The 19,345-nt window shown below is 34.2% G+C and overlaps 1 protein-coding gene across 3 annotated transcripts in view; it reads left to right on the forward strand.

The window, feature by feature from the left end:
* Positions 1 to 17,656, forward strand: part of LOC132114845 (phosphatidylinositol 4-phosphate 5-kinase type-1 beta-like) — a 33,375-nt gene extending 15,719 nt beyond the window's left edge. For 2 of the 3 annotated variants that reach the window (XM_059523202.1, XM_059523203.1), the window contains exons 6-15: positions 244 to 396; positions 1,082 to 1,378; positions 8,580 to 8,773; positions 9,557 to 9,640; positions 9,760 to 9,808; positions 9,919 to 10,003; positions 11,029 to 11,184; positions 12,558 to 12,693; positions 15,285 to 15,393; positions 16,651 to 17,656. In XM_059523202.1, the coding sequence (XP_059379185.1) occupies positions 244 to 396; positions 1,082 to 1,378; positions 8,580 to 8,773; positions 9,557 to 9,640; positions 9,760 to 9,808; positions 9,919 to 10,003; positions 11,029 to 11,184; positions 12,558 to 12,693; positions 15,285 to 15,393; positions 16,651 to 16,653 (1,266 nt within the window). In that variant the 3' untranslated portion in view covers positions 16,654 to 17,656. The remainder of the gene's footprint in view (positions 1 to 243; positions 397 to 1,081; positions 1,379 to 8,579; positions 8,774 to 9,556; positions 9,641 to 9,759; positions 9,809 to 9,918; positions 10,004 to 11,028; positions 11,185 to 12,557; positions 12,694 to 15,284; positions 15,394 to 16,650) is intronic. The other variant, XR_009425372.1, reaches the window with a different exon arrangement.
* Positions 17,657 to 19,345: the final 1,689 nt, after the last annotated feature.

The raw sequence follows: 19,345 nt of genomic DNA on the forward strand, positions 1-19,345 counted from the left end.
ACGCTTTTATCCAAAGCGACTTACAGTGCATTCAGGCTACCAATTTTAACCTATCATGTTTATATATATATATATATATATATATATATATATATATATATATATATATAAAATTATTTATATACTTTTGTATTTTTTTTTTTTGTAATTTTTTTTCATTTTACCTCATGGCCAGAACTGTTCTGCTCTATTTAAACATAAAATGTCATGTTTTAATGGATTGTTTTTGTTGTGATCCTGCAGTATTCCATTTGTAAAGAGCCCCTGATTGAGCTGTCTAATCCGGGCGCCAGTGGCTCCCTCTTCTACCTGACCAGCGATGATGAATTCATCATCAAAACTGTCCAGCACAAGGAGGCAGAATTCCTGCAAAAACTGCTTCCAGGATACTACATGGTAAGGTGACAGTAGAGTACAGACTCATTCATCTCCTCAGTGAAGAAAGCCAAGTAAAACACTGTGACTCAGTAGATATAGATTGTTCTGTCTCATCTGTCTATTTTAGAGGGTTTTACTGGTTTACAGGTTTACTTTTTGTGGATGAAATTGAGCCATGCATATTTCTAACCAGCTAAAAGTGTATTTTACATAATTTTATCAAAAAAAGTATGTGTGTGTTTAAGTATCTTACTGACATAGAGGACTATTCTTCATAGTCAAGTTATATATATGTCCTTTGTGTCTCTTTTTCCAACCTTTCGTGTTTAGTATTATGTGTAAACATTATTGCTAATAGTCACAAATAACTGACAACCATACCTGATTTTTCTGTTGCATAACGTATCACAGATGAAAAGATTGTTTACGTACAAACTCAACAGTCTGACTTGCTGTTATAGATCAAAATTAAAGGGGAAGTACGAAACCAGAAAGGTTTCCTGAATTGTATGTCTTTATTTGAACATTTTGGTAGCGTTGTTGCATTAGGTTGGTCAGGACGTTCGCACAAACAACATTGTTTTTGAGAGCGTCAAAGAGCCAAAGTATGTCTTAGAGTTGACTGTAAACACTAACATGGAAGAAAGTATTTAAAGATCAAAAAACGGTGTTTCCTTTAATTAAAGCAATTTCTTTTCCTTAGAACCTCAACCAGAACCCAAGGACACTGCTTCCCAAGTTCTACGGCCTGTACTGTATTCAGTCTGGAGGAATCAACATTCGTCTCGTGGTTATGAACAACGTTCTGCCTCGATCTTTAAAGATGCACTACAAATATGACCTGAAGGGCTCCACGTACAAGAGACGGGCGTCACGAAAAGAGCGCGAAAAGGCCTGCCCCACATATAAAGACCTAGATTTCGTGGACATGCACGATGGCTTGTACTTTGACACAGAGACATATAATGCCCTGATGAAGACGCTACAGCGGGACTGCCAGGTGAGTGCTGCCCTAAATTTTGAAACAAAAAATGAGTGGTGTCTGCATGTGCAAAAGTTGTGGGTGGTTTCCAGAGCACTGCTGGGGTTGGTAGCGTGTTTGGAGTTTTGTGTAGCATGTGTCCAATAGAATAAAAAGCAATTTTGAAGTAAAACATCAACAAAATGTTTCTGATATGAATCACAGTGAATCATGAGGTGGATAAAACAAATGTATTTTACACATTTGACTGTGTTTTATTACAAGGTGTCTTGTCCAAAATCATGCACTTAAGTGTATCATGTGGCTCATGTCTCACTAGAATAAGTGAAGGTAAAAAAACAGGGCAATTAAAAATGATGCATTATCGTACACTTCTATTTTAAACTTTACATTGCCAAACAGATTCTGCCAAGTTGCTATCACTTAAAATCTGCTATCATTTTAACAATTCTCTAAAAGGATTTCCATGCCAATCTTTCTCTTATTTCACAATGATTTTAAACATTATGTGCTTTATCTCATTAACATTTCAATAATTAATGTACACTACTGTCCAAAAGTTTTATTTTATACATTTGTTTAGGAGACTGTACAGACATGTATTATGTTATAAAAAAAAAATATGTTCTTTTGAACTTTCTATTCATCAATGATTTCTGAAGGATCATGTGACACTTAAGACTGGAGTGATGACGCTGAAAATTCAGCTTCACATTACAGAAATAAATTACATTTTCAATTTTATTAGAATAGAAAACATGTTCTTTTAAATTGTATAACAAGAGCCTTCTTTATAAAACATAATTAAATCTTACCAACTCTAAACTTTTGAACAGTAGTGTACATTGAGAGCAAATTGCCCGTTGTCTTAAACTGTTGACAACATCACAAAAACACTCATTATATGAACTCATGAGAAAAAAAAACATGCATTAGACACCTTGAAAACGCCACAGATAGACCTCAAGCCTCAGTACCTGAATCACAACAAGGGTAACAATCAGCTAACTAATCTGTTTGAGGATCATTCTTACATTACAAGACATTGCATTACCAAACCTGAGAAGAAAATCAACAGCTTGAGTGTACTGAAAAATAGAACTGGAGAAGGTCAAATGATACAATTATATGAAGTATGAAAGAGAATTGAACAGAACCACAAAACCACCAGCTATGCTTGCTGTGTTGAGTATAGCATAATAGAAAGGGTGCATTGAGGTGTGTGTGTGTGTGTGTTTTGTGTTTTAAAACATAAAAGTGGCTTTCTAAAATGGCACTTAGATTCCCCAAGATTTAACATAAATCTCATGATAGAGTTCATGATAGTTTTCAGCTCCACAGTAGTTTATTAACAGATTCAAAATGTGCTGACTGAGCAGCAAGCCTCTCCGTTCAGCTGGGAAACAAACTGCATAAATCCAGTTTGGCATTCCTTTCTTTTTCAGCAGATCAGGCTGTTGACATGGTCTGGTAAATATTGTTGTTTCGCACATAATAGTTTTTTCTTTACTGATTTGTGTATTATTAAAGGGTATTTTCCGTCCTAGACAATTTCCATTAAAGCTTGAATATTAGGGCTTTGTTGGTAAGGTTTGCCCTACAATATTGGACAACTATTGAAGAGCTCCTTATATTTGTTCTCCAAGTAAACCACTGGTGTTGTAAGTGCTTGTAGTGACATTCCTGTGTGGTTGTTAAGATGTTCTGAGCGATCTTAAGGGCATTGCTAGGTAGTTGAAGAATCACCACTAGTGAAATTAATTTACTGTAGATAGCATAGCTCAAATACAGTACTGTTCAAAAATTTGGGATCAGTTTTTATTTTTAGAAAATGTATACATTTATTCAGAAAAGGTCCATAATTTGATAGTAAAGACATGTATGTGATTTAATGTTACAAAAGATTTATTTATATCAAATAAATGCTGTTCTTTTAGAACGTTCTACTCATCAAAGAATCTTGAAAAAAATGCATCATGGTTTCCTCAAAAATATTAAGCAGCACAACTGTTTTCAACATTGATGATAAAATCAACAAACATTGATTTGTGTCTGTCCAGGAAAAACCATTACTATTAAAATGATCACATTATTCATTTTTGTTTCCTATTTGTGCACTGCAGTGTTTTTCAAGGAAAAATGCCACTTTGTAGGTTCCTCCAAAATCAAGCTGCAAGTAAACAGCCCAGTAACTGAATTACCCAAATGATTGTGGCATGATGTTGAAGTGTACCAATGCTGCATTAGGTAACCGGCCCTCTTTGGTTGCCTTGTGCTTCTTGAATTCTTGAGCAGACTTGGCACTACACCACGGCATGCTGCATTTCTGACTGTTATTTGTTTACCAACAAACAAGCTTCACAACGGTGCCATTGTGATGGCATTCTAGACATGACCTGTTGTTAAAAACAATTTGAGACAGAATGTTCCCTATATATAACAGTCTGAGAGTTAGTTTTTTTTTGGCACCTTAAGTATACTGGCTGGCCGGCCCCATGTGAGCACTGAACTAAAAGGATCAGCTGTAATGCGAGTCATAAGAGCGCCAAGGGAAAAATGAGAACATGAGTTTCACACAATAATGACCATACTTGGGGACATTCGGCCCGCTGTAGCCCTCCCTGCCGTCTAGCTTCAGCATTCAGCAACCTAGTATTCTATGGATTGAAATTGTTGATATGAAATTCTTAAAACTGATTTTTTTTTCCTGTCATCTTTTTATGAAAGAAGAAATGTTCATGATGCAAGGAAACACAAACTGCAGTCCAAACACATTCACACGAGTGCTGTAAGGTTTTATAGTTAGCTTTTCCTTCTGGCTATGTCCTGTGCAGAAACTGAAATGAACACTAAGCAGAAAGTTTCTCCGGAGTAAGCAACACACCTTGGGTCTCAACTGCAGAGCACAACAGAACCAAATCTATAAAATGCAACTGATGATCCTAATAATACATTTAAAGGTGCTCTAAGCGATGCCGGGAGTCATAACTTCTTGTTGACGTTCAAATTGTTGTCAAACAAAACGGAGGCTAGCTAGACCCTCCCTCCTCCTCATCCGTGCACTAACCCCCCAAACCCCACCCACAAATCTTTCTTGTCGTTTATTGGCTGGAACAGTTTGTTATGTTTTGTGGTGTGGGTGAGCCCAGTTTGTTTTTCTTGTTGTTTGTGGAGCCTGTGGTGTCTAGAGAGACCCCGTTTTTTTACAGTGTGTTCAGGGGACAAGCAGCTAGCGGATAGTGAGGAGATGTTTGCTGGATGTGACAAAAAATGTTTTGGCCTAAAAAAATGTGTGACATCACTTATAGCACCTTTAAGTGCTTATAACTTATTTTGAAAAAGTTTGTTTACCTTACTGAGTTTATCTAGGTAATGACTACTTTTTAGCATAGAAAGTTATTCAACTCAATAGATTCAAGTAGCATCTACTTAAAATAACGAGTATTTATGAAATTATTAAGTGATCATGGGCAGTTCTATCTGTAGGAGGAGTCAATTTACGATTGCAATGTATTCTGAGGGAGAAGCACATGAAAAGTGAGTTGGTGCTTGCTATTCAATGTCTTACATTTCTGAATTGTTTAAAGCGATAGTTCACCCAAAATTGAAAATTTGATATTTATCTGCTTACCCCCAAGGCATCTAAGATGTAGGTGACTTTGTTTCTTCAGCGGAACACAAACAAAGGTTTTTAACTGAAACCGTCTGTCAGTCTGTCTTATAATGTATGTCAGTCAGTCATCTTATAATGTAAATTATCAGTCAGTCAGTCTTATAATGTAAGTCGATGGGAATCACAGCTTTGAGAGTAAAAAACAAAACGTACACAAACAAAACCAAATTAAACCCTGCGGCTCGTTATGATACACTGATATGTAAAGACACCAAACGATCGGTCTGTGCAAGAAACTGAACAGTATTTATATCGTTTTTTACCTCAGATTTTCACTGCAATGTCCAAACTGTCCTGACTACGCTAATGTATTTTCAGTGCACATCACAGAATATTTTATAAAAATCAGCATTGTATAATATCAGCAATGCATGAGACACTTTATAGACAATGATTTGCACAAAATTTGAAAATTAAGAACTTTTATATAACATACAATAAATGTAAAATACACTTATTTTTAGTATATTTTATTTAGTATAGTATATTTTTATGTGAAAACAGTATTTGAATAAAACCTAATGAGAAGCACTTTTTGGGTCATAGAAGGTCACACATCTAATGTTTACATACAATATGAACAGAGGTGACACGACAAGTGACAGATTTTTTTTCACTGAACTCTTCACCTGATGTTGATGAATGACCGGTGACTGTGAAGAGAGCCGACATTCTCATTTCAGCTGACTCCACTGATGGCAGCACACCAAGCTGCAAAACAGGTGGTTTTAGTGGTGTAACAGCATGTCATTGTGGACTGCTGCCCTGAAGCCCAGGATGTTTTCAGTGGAAAATCTAAAATACTTTACCTAAGTATCTCAAAACAGGAAGAGCTTTCATGTGACACCAACCATTAACATTTGTTTCCTTGTGCATTGAACTAATTGTCATATTTAGCTCATATTTGTTCTTGTTATATTTTGTAAAGGGTTCATGAAGAATCAAACGACCTTGATGTAATATGAAAACATACGGCTCAAAACATCCTTTCCAGTTCACAAAAGGCTAATACAGCTTGTTTTGAATGTCTGCAACTTTCTGATTTCAGACAAATTATTATATTATGTTTTTTGTGTGTGTGTCTATACAAATTCAATTTCACAAATAATTACAAAGAATGGCAAGCAGCACATTGAATTAAACATGGCATTTTGAAACATGAAACAGGACATTTTTATACATGTAGAATAGGTGAAATAGTATTTGCCACCCACATTTATTGTGGTCAGTCCAGCTAAGGAGCTCAAAAAAGGTGTAAATTCCTTTCGTCACAAGTAACCTTTGACCCAATGTCTCCATGTACCAAAATCCTCTGTCGCATTTTTTGGGTATTACTACTGTGACCTAGTTGAGGGCCCATTTGGAGGTTTTTAGACATTCGTGATGGGATGCAAACAAGGATGCTTTGTGTCCCTATTCAAATATTAATCATTTGAATATGGAGGATACGAGGAGAACAAGAGTGTCATGCAAAAGTGAAATCACTTAGACCCATTATTGGTTCACGGCTACCATTGCTCTCTATGGTTTGTTTCTTGGGTATTTTTAACATGTTATCATTGATTAGACCTTTTGTCTGAAGATCTATCGATGACTAATGTCTGTTTAAAATGGTTTCTTACTACTGATAAACAAATCACTTATCTTCTGACTCATTTCATTAATAACTCACCCTCATGTCGTTCCAAACCCGTGAGACCTCCGTTCATCTTCGGAACACAGTTTAAGATATTTTAGATTTAGTCCGAGAGCTTTCTGTCTCTCCATTGAAAATCTATGTACGGTATACTGTCCATGTCCAGAAAGGTAATAAAAACATCTTCAAAGTAGTACATGTCACATCAGAGAGTTTTTTGAGAATTTGTTGAAGTCTCGAAAATACATTTTGGTCCAAAAATAGCAAAAACTATGACTTTATTCAGCATTGTCTTCTCTTCCGGGTCTGTTGTGAGCGTGTTCACTGCAGTGTAGTGATATCCGGTTCGTGAACGAATCATTCGATTTAACTGATTTTTCTTGAACCAGTTCACCAAATCGAACTGAATTGTTTTAAACGGTTCGCGTCTCCAATAAGCATTAATCCGCAAATGACTTAAGCTGTTAACTTTTTTTAATGTGGCTGACACTCCCTCTGAGTTAAAACAAACCAATATCCCGGAGTAATGCATGCACTCAAACAGTACACTGACTGAACTACTGTGAAGAGAGAGCTGAAGATGAACACCGAGCCAGATACCGAACGAACGATTGACTCGTTCTCGAGTCAAGAACCGGTTGCATCGGTTTTCGGATCACCAGTACACTGAACCGAGAACCGTTTCTGTCAGACGTGTCTGATTCGAGAACTGAGGAGCTGATGATACTGCGCATGTGTGATTCAGCGTGAAGCAAACCGACACACATCTGAACCAAACTGATTCTTTTGGTGATTGATTCTGAACTGATTCTGTGCTAATGTTATGAGCCCAGGTAAACCGAAGGCTTGAATGAAGGCCAATCATCACCAATGATGCCATTATGTCGAGCGCAAAAGAACCGGTGAACCATTTTTTTCAACCGGTTTATTGAATTGAACTGTCCGAAAGAACTACTGGTGATCCGAAAACCGATGCAACCGGTTCTTGACTCAAGAATGAGTCAATCTTTTGTTCGTTATCTGGCTTGGCTCATTATTTTGGGACCAAAATGTATTTTACATTTTTCAACACATTCTAGCTGACCCTCTGATGTCACATGGACTACTTTGATGATGTTTTTTTTTACCTTTCTGGACATGGACAGTATACCATACATACATTTTCAAAATATCTTAAACTGTGTTCCGAAGATGAACGGAGCTCTTACGGGTTTGGAACGACATGAGGGTGAACAGGACTTAATATTTTAAGTATTTTTGCTTCTCCAGTAAATATATCGCAGTGTTAGTTCATTCAGGATTTAATTTTGAAGTGGCTCTCTGAGCTTTTTGATCTTTTTTGTTTATCATTTAATTGCACTTTAATGCTCGCCATCAGATTTGGTTCATGACTCTGGATAAAACCTCAGATATCTGTGGAAACAGACAGGTGCTGGCATTTTCTCTCCATCATTGCTGTTTTTTCTGTTATGTTACTGAAATTGAGCATTATGGTAATGTGCAATGCCGCAAAATAGAGGTGCTTAGAGCTCTGTTAGTGGGTGTGAAATTGTTATTAAAGTTAATTAAAACCAGAAAAAAAATTCTTAATGTACTTAAACGTATCTTTGCCAAGGCAACATTTCTCATTTTCATTTGGTTTAACTTAATGTCCTGAATTAATTTAAGCTAAAACGGAAATAAAATTAATAAAAACTATACAGACGTTTGTATGGTGTCCTGTAGCCACCCTACACTCTTAAACATTAACTTAGTAAACAAGAGTTTTGCAGAATGAGGGTTATCATCTTGACACAGATAAATACAGTGGCCAAAGACAAGGTACATTCATCAGGAGGATTTTGACAGTGATCCTTGTCATATTGTGTGAGATTCATGGTGAGTTAAATGTTATGTTGTATATTATGCAGGTGCTGGAGAGTTTTAAGATCATGGACTACAGTCTGCTGTTGGGGGTGCATGTTCTGGACCAGAGTCACAGAGAAGGAGACGTCAACGTTGTGGATGGGAAGAAGAACGTGGGACAGAAAGTTCTTTACTCCACTGCCATGGAGTCTATTCAGGGAGACGGAAAGGCAGCAGAGGCTTTGACCACTGATGACACGTGAGTCGCTGACATTAAAGCCAGCGTTTGTCCCGTTCATGTATATTCAAAATGGGTGTAATGCAAATACATTTCTTTTAGTGCGTGTTTTAGTAAAAAATATTTAGTTTTTAGCCAGTGAATGTCACAAAAGGGCTGTTATATTCCACCCAAAAATCTAAAGAAAGAAATGTAAATGATATTTTACCTGAAGAAAATTTAGATTTATATACATTATTAATAGTATTATTTATATATCTATATGTATTCTAAAATAATCTATTATTAACTGTGGTATTTGTTAAGCTGCCTTTAATTTATGATTTTTTAAATAATACTAATAAATTAAATAAATTAATAACTAATAAATTAAATATAAATTAAATTTAAAGAAAAATTAATTTTATTAATATATTAATATTAATTCATTTATGTATTACATTTATTATTAAATTTATTTATAAATTATAATTAATTTATATAATTTATATATCAAACTCTATATATATAATGTGTGTGTGCGTGTGTGTAATTATGTCTTTAAAAAATTAAAAAATTAATTAGAATAATAAGTTAAAATAAAAACATGAATATAAACTTGTTGCATTATAGCAATTACAATTTGTCACGGTGCAAAAAAAAATCTTATTGCCACTAAAAATAAGATTCATGTTCTTTATAGATTATTTATTTACTTATTTAGTGGTGAAATGGCTTGACTTGACCTTATGTTTTTTTGTGAGTTTTCTCAGCAAAAAAATAACTTATTAATATAATGTTAACACAATGTTTCTTTTTACACAGAATGGGAGGCATTCCTGCAAAAACACACAGGGATGAGAAACTACTCATTTTTCTAGGCATTATTGACATCTTGCAGTCTTACAGGTAAGCCTGGTGTCAGTTTTCAACAAACCCAAGAGCCCAAATGTCATGTTACACACCAGCTTACAGCATATTCCCTCCCTCATCCCTGACGAGATCTCTCACTCACATTTCCCACCAAGATTCATGAAGAAGCTGGAGCACTCCTGGAAGGCACTCGTCTATGATGGTGTAAGTCTATATATCTCTCTGCTCTCTTGCTTTATGAACAGACTTCTCATATCACTGGGGGAATTAAAGATGCTTCCTGGTTTAATTGTCTTGTATTCTCTTTCTCCTAGGATACGGTGTCTGTGCACAGACCGAGTTTCTATGCAAACAGATTTCTCAAGTTCATGGGCTCCAGAGTATTCAGAAAGATTCAGCGTAAGTCAACAACACAAGCAAATTGATTCAGTATGCAAGTATTCCATAATCACAATGGGTTACATTTTGAATGTTAAAGGTTATTGGTGCAACTTGCAAAATGTGAAAACACTGCACAAAAATGTGTTATTGGTTGTCATTTGTTAACATGAATTAATGCATTAGTTAACATTAAACTATGAACAATATATTTTTACAACACTTTGTTGATGTGAAATACAGTCTTGTAAACAACAATGCAAATGCAAATGTTCATTTATTTGTTCATGTTCATAGTGCATCAATTAATTTTAACAGATACAACTTAAAAATGCATTAGTAAATATAGAAATTAAGACTAATAAATGCTGTAGAAATAATGTTCATTGTTAGTTAATGTTAAACCTATTTGTAAATTGTTACTGATTATTAAACAATTAAGAAATAGTTTAAGTCTAAGAAAATATGCATAGTCACTGCCACAGTACTAGGATGTTCTGGGTGGTTGCCAGGGTGTTGCTATGCAGTTGCTAGGTGGTTTCTATGATATTCTGGCCTCTAGATTAAAAATGATCTAGCAATGGAATTAGAATTAAGAATAGAATTAATCTAATTAATAGTTGGAAAAAGATCATGATCATATTTAAAACTTCCTGTCAGCGGCAATACATAAGAAAAGAAGTTGCATCAATCTTCCTGCTCGACTGTAATTCTTTTTCAACTTGAATTTCATTACTAAGAACATTTTGAAACAACATTACATCAGTGCACACACAACAGCAGAACTTCTCCTTCCTCTCTTTCTACAGCTTTACAAGAATCAGAAACTGTAATACACCCCATTAATCTGAATTTTATACGTCAAATTACAATAACAGGATGTAGATTTATTTTTATCCTTTCTAATAAAGTTAGACAGCAGACTAAGATTTCATTTCACGGTCTAATTGTCTGCTGCCAGGTAACAGTTAGGGGAGAGTTACATCATCATATTTTCAGTTCAATTAGGACAATGTCCACAGTTAATCTCTTTGTCTCACATCCAGCAAATCGTTTCTCCCCGAGCAAGAGGGCACGGAACTCCATTTCAGCGCTGAAATGCTCTTCTCAAGAGGTGCTGTCCTCACAGAAGGAGGAGAAGACCGAGGAGAGGACGGACAAACTCGGAGGAGCCCATAGTCTTGCCAGTCTGGATGGACAAGGTGGGCAGCACTGACTATGAAAACTGCAGATTTTAGGGCTAGAGGGCTTTTCACATGTGAAAATATTATCTGAGAGACCTTTTCAACTCTGGATTGACCTAATCATGGGTTACCATGTTTCATATTTTACTCTGGATTTGATTAAATATCAAGTTTTCAGATTGTACATCTGCAAGCCCGGGGTTAAAGGGATAGTTCACCTAAACACAAAAAAAATTCTGTCATGATTTACTCACTCTTCACTTGTTCCAAACCTGTATGAATTTCTAACTTCTGTTGAACACAAAATATGATATTTTGCAGAAGTTGACGGTAGCCGTTGACTTCCATAGTATGGAAAATAAATACTATGGAAGTCAATGGCTGTTTGGTTACCAACATTCTTTAAAATATCATCTTTTGTGTTTTGGAACAAGTGGATGGTGAGTAAATGATGACAGCACTTTCATTTACGGGTGTTTTAATGTTCATATTTGCATATTTATGAGGTTAATAACATTAGCCAGGGTTAAACATGGCATTATTCTGGGGTTAAACAGATACCCTGGGTTAAATGCAGTGTATAAAGCCCTAGATTTGCATCCTATTCTATCACTAAAGACAAATGTTCACATTTACTTGCAAACATCAGTTCTTTCACCGTTTGCATACACAAACAGGAAGTGTCTGCTTTTTTATTTCATGCAATATCTTTTGGAAAAACTCTGAAAACTGAGCTGCCATCTGAGACATATTTTCCAGATAGTCATGTCTTCCTCATTCAATTCATATTTACTACTTGAACACAAAACTTAGTGCTCAGCGGCAGAACTTTTTGCACTGCTGTATTAGTCATCGGCTCGGAGCAGCTGCTGGGTATGAATTATAATAAAAAATGGGCTTCCTGTTCAAAAGTTTGGGGTCAGTAGATTTTTTTTCATACTTTTATTTGGCGAGGATATATTCAATTGATCAAATGTTAGAGTAAAGACAATTTAGAATGTTACAAACTTTCTGTTTTAAATAAATTCTGTTCTATTGAATGTTACTCATCAAAGAATCAAGAAAGATAAAAATGTATCAGTTTTCACAAAAATATTAAGCACTGTTTTCACCATTGACAATAATAATAAATGTTCTTCAGCACCAAAGCAGCATATTAGAATGATTTCTGCAGGATCGTGTGACACTGAAGATCGGAGTAATAAAGCTGAAAATTCAATGTTGACACCACAGGAACATAAGAAACTTCTTTCAAACACATTAATATCTTGCCGACTCCAAACTTTTGAACAGTAGTTTAGTTACTTTTTCATGCACTGTACATTTATTCATCCAATACATGTTTCCTCCCAGTCAGCTCATGTGGTTGTTATTGTCATCTCATACTACAGTGTTCTGGTCCTATAACCGTCCTGACCTGGTCCCTCAGACTCCTTACCCATATGAAGCCTCTTCCTTGAGCCACACCCTCTCCCCGCCCTCTATTTACGTCACAGATCGGTACCGGGAGGCCAAATCAAATGAAAGGTGATACCTTTCACACACATCTCACAGACCTTCAGACCCATAAACCTGACACACACCTGTTACCCAAACACATTTGACTTTTTTTTCCATGGAACACAAATAGAGAATTCTTTTAGCCACATAGTGACTTTACATAATGACTAAACATTAAATTCAGATTCATCAGTCAGAATGAATTCAATTCAAGTGAAACACAAGTTATGCATGTAAACACAAAGTTGAACTCAAAAACCAGATTAGTTCAATTCATCAGCAAATCATCCTGAGCAGTTCTGTGAACTGAATCACTCTGCTTCATTGATGAGATCTGATTCAAAAGATTCCTACACTAATCCAGTTTTGCTACTTCTCTCATTTACACACCAAGGAGAGCTAGATATCATGATTTTAGTCATTTGATTTCACTTTTAAGTTGTATAGACTACTTTTATAGTGCTTTTGAATCCTTTTGGAGCCTAACATCTTCGTTCATTGTAATTGCATAGAAAAGACCAACAAAGAATTCCAAATCCTTTTGTGTTCAGCTGAAGAAAGAATGTGATTTGGGTTAGGAATGACATGAGGACATCAAGTAAATAATGACAAACCAGATCAGTTCAGTTCATTAATGAATCTTTCAGAGCAGCTGAATCAATTGATACATTCAAAAGATTCATTTCAAAAGAATCTTTCCTTCACAAATCAAACTTATCTCATGGAGATTCACACCAAGGAGAGCTAGATATCATAATTTTTGTGATTTGATTTCAGTTTCAACTTTTTTAGACTACTTTTATGGTGCGTTTTGAGCCCTTTTTAAGCCTAAAAAACTCAATTTATTGTAATTGCATGGAAAAGAGCAACAAATACTTCAAACTCCTTTTGTGTTCCACTGAAGAAAGTAAAATGGGTTAGGAATAACATGACAGTTAAGTAAATAATGACAAACCAGATCAGTTCACTTCATTAATGAATCATTCAGAGCAAACTGACTCAACTGATACATTTAAAAGACTCATTCCTTCACAAATCCAACTTTGCTATATAAATACACACCAAGAAGAGCTAGATATCATGATTTTTGTCATTTGATTTGAGTTTCAAGTTGTATAGACAACTTTTATAGGGCATTTGAGTCCGTTTTGAAACCAACAAAAACATCCATTTAGTGTAATTTCATAGAAAAGAGCAACAAATACTTCAAAAAGTTTTTGTGTTACACTGAAGAAAGAGTTATGCAACAAGAGGATTGGATCGATTACGACAAATCTTTTGTTTTTGAGTGAACTATTCCTATAACTCACCATGTCACCTTTAATATAATCAAACAAAGTCACAATGTAACACTTTGAGATCAATTTCTTATATCCAGCTACAGCGTGAGCAGTTGTTACACTTGTTCTGTTGCTGGATTCTGTGTGTTTGGATTTCATTGATCTCCTCACCTTTGACACGCACCCGTTTTAAGAGGAATTCCTGTGAAAAGACCTCATAAATATTTCACCTGACAAATATAATAGAGCTATTGTTTTATGACACACAATACCACAAAGGGGGCATTCTGGGTTCCTCAGCTTGAACAATGGTTACTGAGTTAAAAGAGCTTTGTCAAATGCTATCCTGTTGACTTAATAAACATAATAGGTTAATTAGAGGTGGTTGCTAAGGCAAACATAACTATTGTTAATGCTTACACTTAATGTTAGGGATTTACAATGTTTCAATGTTTCAGTACGTTTGGGCTCCCTAAGTTTTTATGCTCACCAAGGCTGCATTTATTCGGTTAAAAATACAGAAAACTGTGTAAAAATGTGAAATGTTATTACAATTTAAAATATTTGTTTTCTGTTTATATATATTTTAAAATGTAATTTATTCCTGTGATGCAATGCTGAATTTTCAGCATCATTACACCTGTCTTTAATGTCACATGATCCTTCAGAAATCATTCTAATATGCTGATTTGCTGCTCAAGAAACATTTATTATTATCATTATTATAAGTTATGCTGCTTAATATTTTTGTGGAAAATGTGATGATTTTTCCAGGATTCTTTAATGAATACAAAGTTTAAAAGAATAGCATTTATTTTAAATAGAAATCTCAATAACCTTATGAATGCCTTTTAATGTAACTTTTGATCAATTGAATGCATTCTTGTTGAATTAAAGTATTAATATCTTTCAAAAAATATTTTACTAACTGAAACGTTTTTGATGAACTCCAGGGTGAGCCTGTGTTAAATGAAAACCCTTAGCGTCTGAAATGTCTCACATGCACAAAGTGTTTTATGTTCATGAGGTGAGCAAAGGTCTGGTTGCCGGGGCAGCAATAACTCAAGATTATTGATTATTGCAGGAAATAAATACATAAGCACATTCCAAAGTGGATATATATGGCCAGCACTCATCTGAAATTGTGTCACGGTGATAAGAAATATCACCACTGAAGTGCTTTCTGCTTTGGTCTCACACACGGCCATTCGCATTCCCTTAGATCAGCTGCGGCATTTATGAGGCCACCAGCTTTGCTCAATTTATGCTCAACTGTCATGTTTTGAGGACTCTTAATTTGTAACTTGAGTTTCTTTGTGCTGTTCTTCTGATGTTCAGATGTGCCTGCTCAACTTTTACATTGGAGAACAGTGCCATCTGTCTGACATCGGCGCGAAGCACCATGGACGCAGACAGAGATGATGACTCAGTTCTGGGTGTCTACTTTGTGAGTTTGTGCAGTACAGTTAGTCAATTGCATCTCAAGGGATCTAAGAATCTTATTCAGGGTCATATTGAAAATGAAGTTGTGAGGAACAGAAGTACAGTACTTCCAATAGGTTGTACTATCCTTTGCTTTTTGCAAATATATTTTTAGTATTTTATTGACTTATTTATCAATACCAGGGTACACAGGTATAGATATAATCCACTGTATTTTATCCCTCACAGCCTTATTTTCACTCACATTAAATTAAATATGATGTCTACCTTGCATAAGGTCCGCAATGATATTGTCCAAAAAAAAAAATGATATATGTTATTACATGGCTCTCTGGAATAGTTATTTCTGATTGGTCATTTACATTTTTCAATTAACCTTGCACTATCCCTTACTACTTTTTGTATATAAATACTAACTTTAAGAATTACATTTTTAATATTTATAAACATTCTTATAAAATATAATAATTAACATGTATGAATATATGTATGTTTGTGTGTGCGTGTGTGCGCGCGCGTGTGTGTGTTTTATATGTATATCTTTTTTTTCTAATATTTGTTATATTGATGGTATTATATTTTAATTCTTTAATTAATTCTTATATCCTTATAATGTTTAAATATCAGATTACATTCCAAGTTAATATTTATATTATATTCCAGTTTATTATTAATAATAATGATAATAATAATAAATATTGTTACGTTATTATTTATAAAATATTGTTACGTTATTATTTATAATACTGACCGACTAACCTTTTAACTAATATTTATAAATAATAACTTTCAGAATTGAATCTGATATTATAAATATTTACAAATAATAACATAATAATAAAAATATTCATAAATATTTAGAAATATCAGATTATGATTTGTTTTTTATATATTGTGAACGTTATTCTGACACTATTAACATGTAACTGCTATAAAAATTTGACCATGCTTCTAATCTTAAATAATCTTTCAAGCATTTTTTATTGATAAATATTTTTTGTAATAGAATATGAAATAAATAATAAGCTTTAGAATTGAATCTGATATCTGAATGAAGATAGAGAGATCATTATTATATTAAAACATAAATACCAGGTTATTATAATTATTTATATTACATTAAAACTAGTGTTCTTAAATATATTTTTTGTATGTATATATATATATATATATATATATATATATATATATATATATATATATATATATATATATATTATATATACTGCCACTTATAACATGTTGTTGATCTATTTTCCAGTAAGGAGCAAAATGAGATGATGTTTCATCTCTACCCTCCCCATCGCCTGCCTTTGAATCCTCATGTGCAGAGAGCGCCACCTGCTGCCAAACATAGAAAACATTCGCCCATACAACATGAACAAACTGGATCTGTATCTGTACATGAGATCACACTGCTAAATATTTCCTTGGACTGGTCGGAGGGAATATTGCTACAAGATTTCAGATTCATGGACATCCATAACCAAATGCTGATTGTGCTTTTGTAGCCCATACAATACAGGCAGCTGTGGCATCAGACTGAAGACAGATGCCACGTCACGTCATTCATCGTTTTGGAAACATGCAATAATTATGCTCCTTTGATATGCAAAGATGGTTTTTAACAGCTATCTTCGTTACCTCCTAAAGGATCTAGTCTTTAGTGACCTAGAATGCAGTGTTGGCGATTCAAACTCTAGGTAACAGAGCTGTTCAGATATTTTCAAATGTGCAATCTTCATACATTATACAAGTGTGTGTTATCGTAGTTCTCCGCACTGGAGTAATAATCCCGATGATGTTTTATTTCCAAACAAACACAGTTTGTAGGAAAAACAGATGTGTGACTTTATTTCTCAGACATCTCTTATGATCACAAATGTGTCATGTACTGTAAATGTAAGAGTGTCTTTGTAACTTCAGTCAAGCGCAGATTTATGCTGGTACATCAGCTCCTGATAATCAAGAGTGGGATTCCCATCAGCAGTGTCCACTATTTACATATAACCAGATGCCAGAATGTTTTTATGTGCTAAAATGCAGATGAGAAGTCAGTCTTTTATGTGGGGACGGGTGAGTTTCATACACGCTTTTACAGTCTCTCAGGAGATCCTTTTCATAGAAGCGTCCAAATGTTTGCTTGATGTTAGATCCTAGTGAACTTCTGATTTTTAAATGCCATGTCAGAAATGTCTTTTGAATATTATTATTGCACCTTTGTTTGTTTTGAGGCCATAATTTATTAAATCATTATTTTCAATTAACTTTGTGTTGGTGTGAATTTCATGTCAACCAGTATTTTATGGGGTTAGATCTCTGCCATAATTCTGCACAAAAAAAAAATTGACCACACACCAGTGCATTTTGAAAGCGCGCAATCTGAGTTTTGAGGAGAAAATGTTTGTGTCGAAAAGAACTAAGTATTTGGAGCACACTAAAATCAAAATCAAGTTTTTGGTTGTGTGCAGATCTTCTCTTTTGCGCGTGCAACGTTTCACTAACTTGCTCCCTTGATGCTGGCCTTCAGTGCTCTCTATGCCATAATTACAGCCAATCAGAGAAGAGGCTGCTAAATTCTAAATGGACTGCCTTGAAAACCAATCACAGCATTCCTTGCATTACTGATGACAGCGAAAGAGGTCAAATACGGTGCATGCATAATTATAATGCAAGTTATTCTGATTATATTTTTTCCCAAGTACATTTTACCAATTCCAAACAACATCAATCTTAATAACTACTATTAATATTAATATCACTTATAACCGATATAGAATTGTTCATGAAGGCTGGAAGTGAAAAACACCTTATATTCAGGTGTGCATAATTATTAAGCAGGTTATTTTCTACAGATAAAATCTCGAGATGGACTAAAAATTAACTCCCATACTTACTGCCAGATTCAGGAAGATAAATTCTTCAAACAAGTGGTACAAGAGGATGTGGTGATGGTTCTTCAAGAGTCACTCTCAACTTATCTGGTCTATATATATATATATATATATATATATATATATATGCAAAATTGATTTTCGTGCACTCTAAATACTTTCTTCTTTGTGAGACAAAAATGTTCTCCACAAAACACACTTTTGCTCACTTAAAATATGATCCAGCACAATTGTGGCAGAGATTTAATCCCATAGTATTTGGCCATTTTGACATTATTGCGACATGCATTGTTTGTAAATAAATGTAAATTTTATTTCGGCAAATTTGTATATATTTGCTCCCATTATGTACATACAGTATGATGTACAGTATGCACTGACATTCAAATGTTTGGTGTGTTTTTTTTTTAAAGAAGTCTCTTGCACTCACAAAGGCTGCAATCATTTGATCAAAAACACAATTAAAGCAGTAATATTGTAAAATATTACAAATAAAATAACAGTGACAGTTTCTATTTTAATATATTTTTAAGTGTAATTAATTACGGTGGTGGCACAGCTGAATTTTCAGCATCATTAATGCAGTCTTCAGAGTCACATGATCCTTCAGAAATCATTCTTATACAATGATTTGATACTCAAGAAACATTAGAAAAATATAAATCTTTTGTAAATATTATAAATGTCTTCAATGCAACTTTTGACCCATTCAATGTGTTTTTCCTAAGGAAAATTATTATTAAAAAATATATATTATTTTATTATTTCCTGACCCCAAACAGTATAATGATGTTATACTGCCAGCTTGCTTAGATATGAAACAGTTTTCACTCAGAAATTGCTAGTAATTTTCACAAATAATTACAAAGAAATGGCAAGCAACAGATTAAATATGTATAAATATGAAATAGTATTTATTTGTAAAAAAACAATCTTCAATTACAACATGAAAAAATATTTTTACAATAATAGGGTGGCAACAGGGCATGTATAGTGATTTTATATTAATAACTGAATAGATTAAAACCACAAAATATTTCATATGATATCAATACAATTTAG

The sequence above is a fragment of the Carassius carassius genome, chromosome 34 (assembly GCF_963082965.1).
Source record: "Carassius carassius chromosome 34, fCarCar2.1, whole genome shotgun sequence".
Taxonomy (NCBI): Eukaryota; Metazoa; Chordata; class Actinopteri; order Cypriniformes; family Cyprinidae; genus Carassius; species Carassius carassius.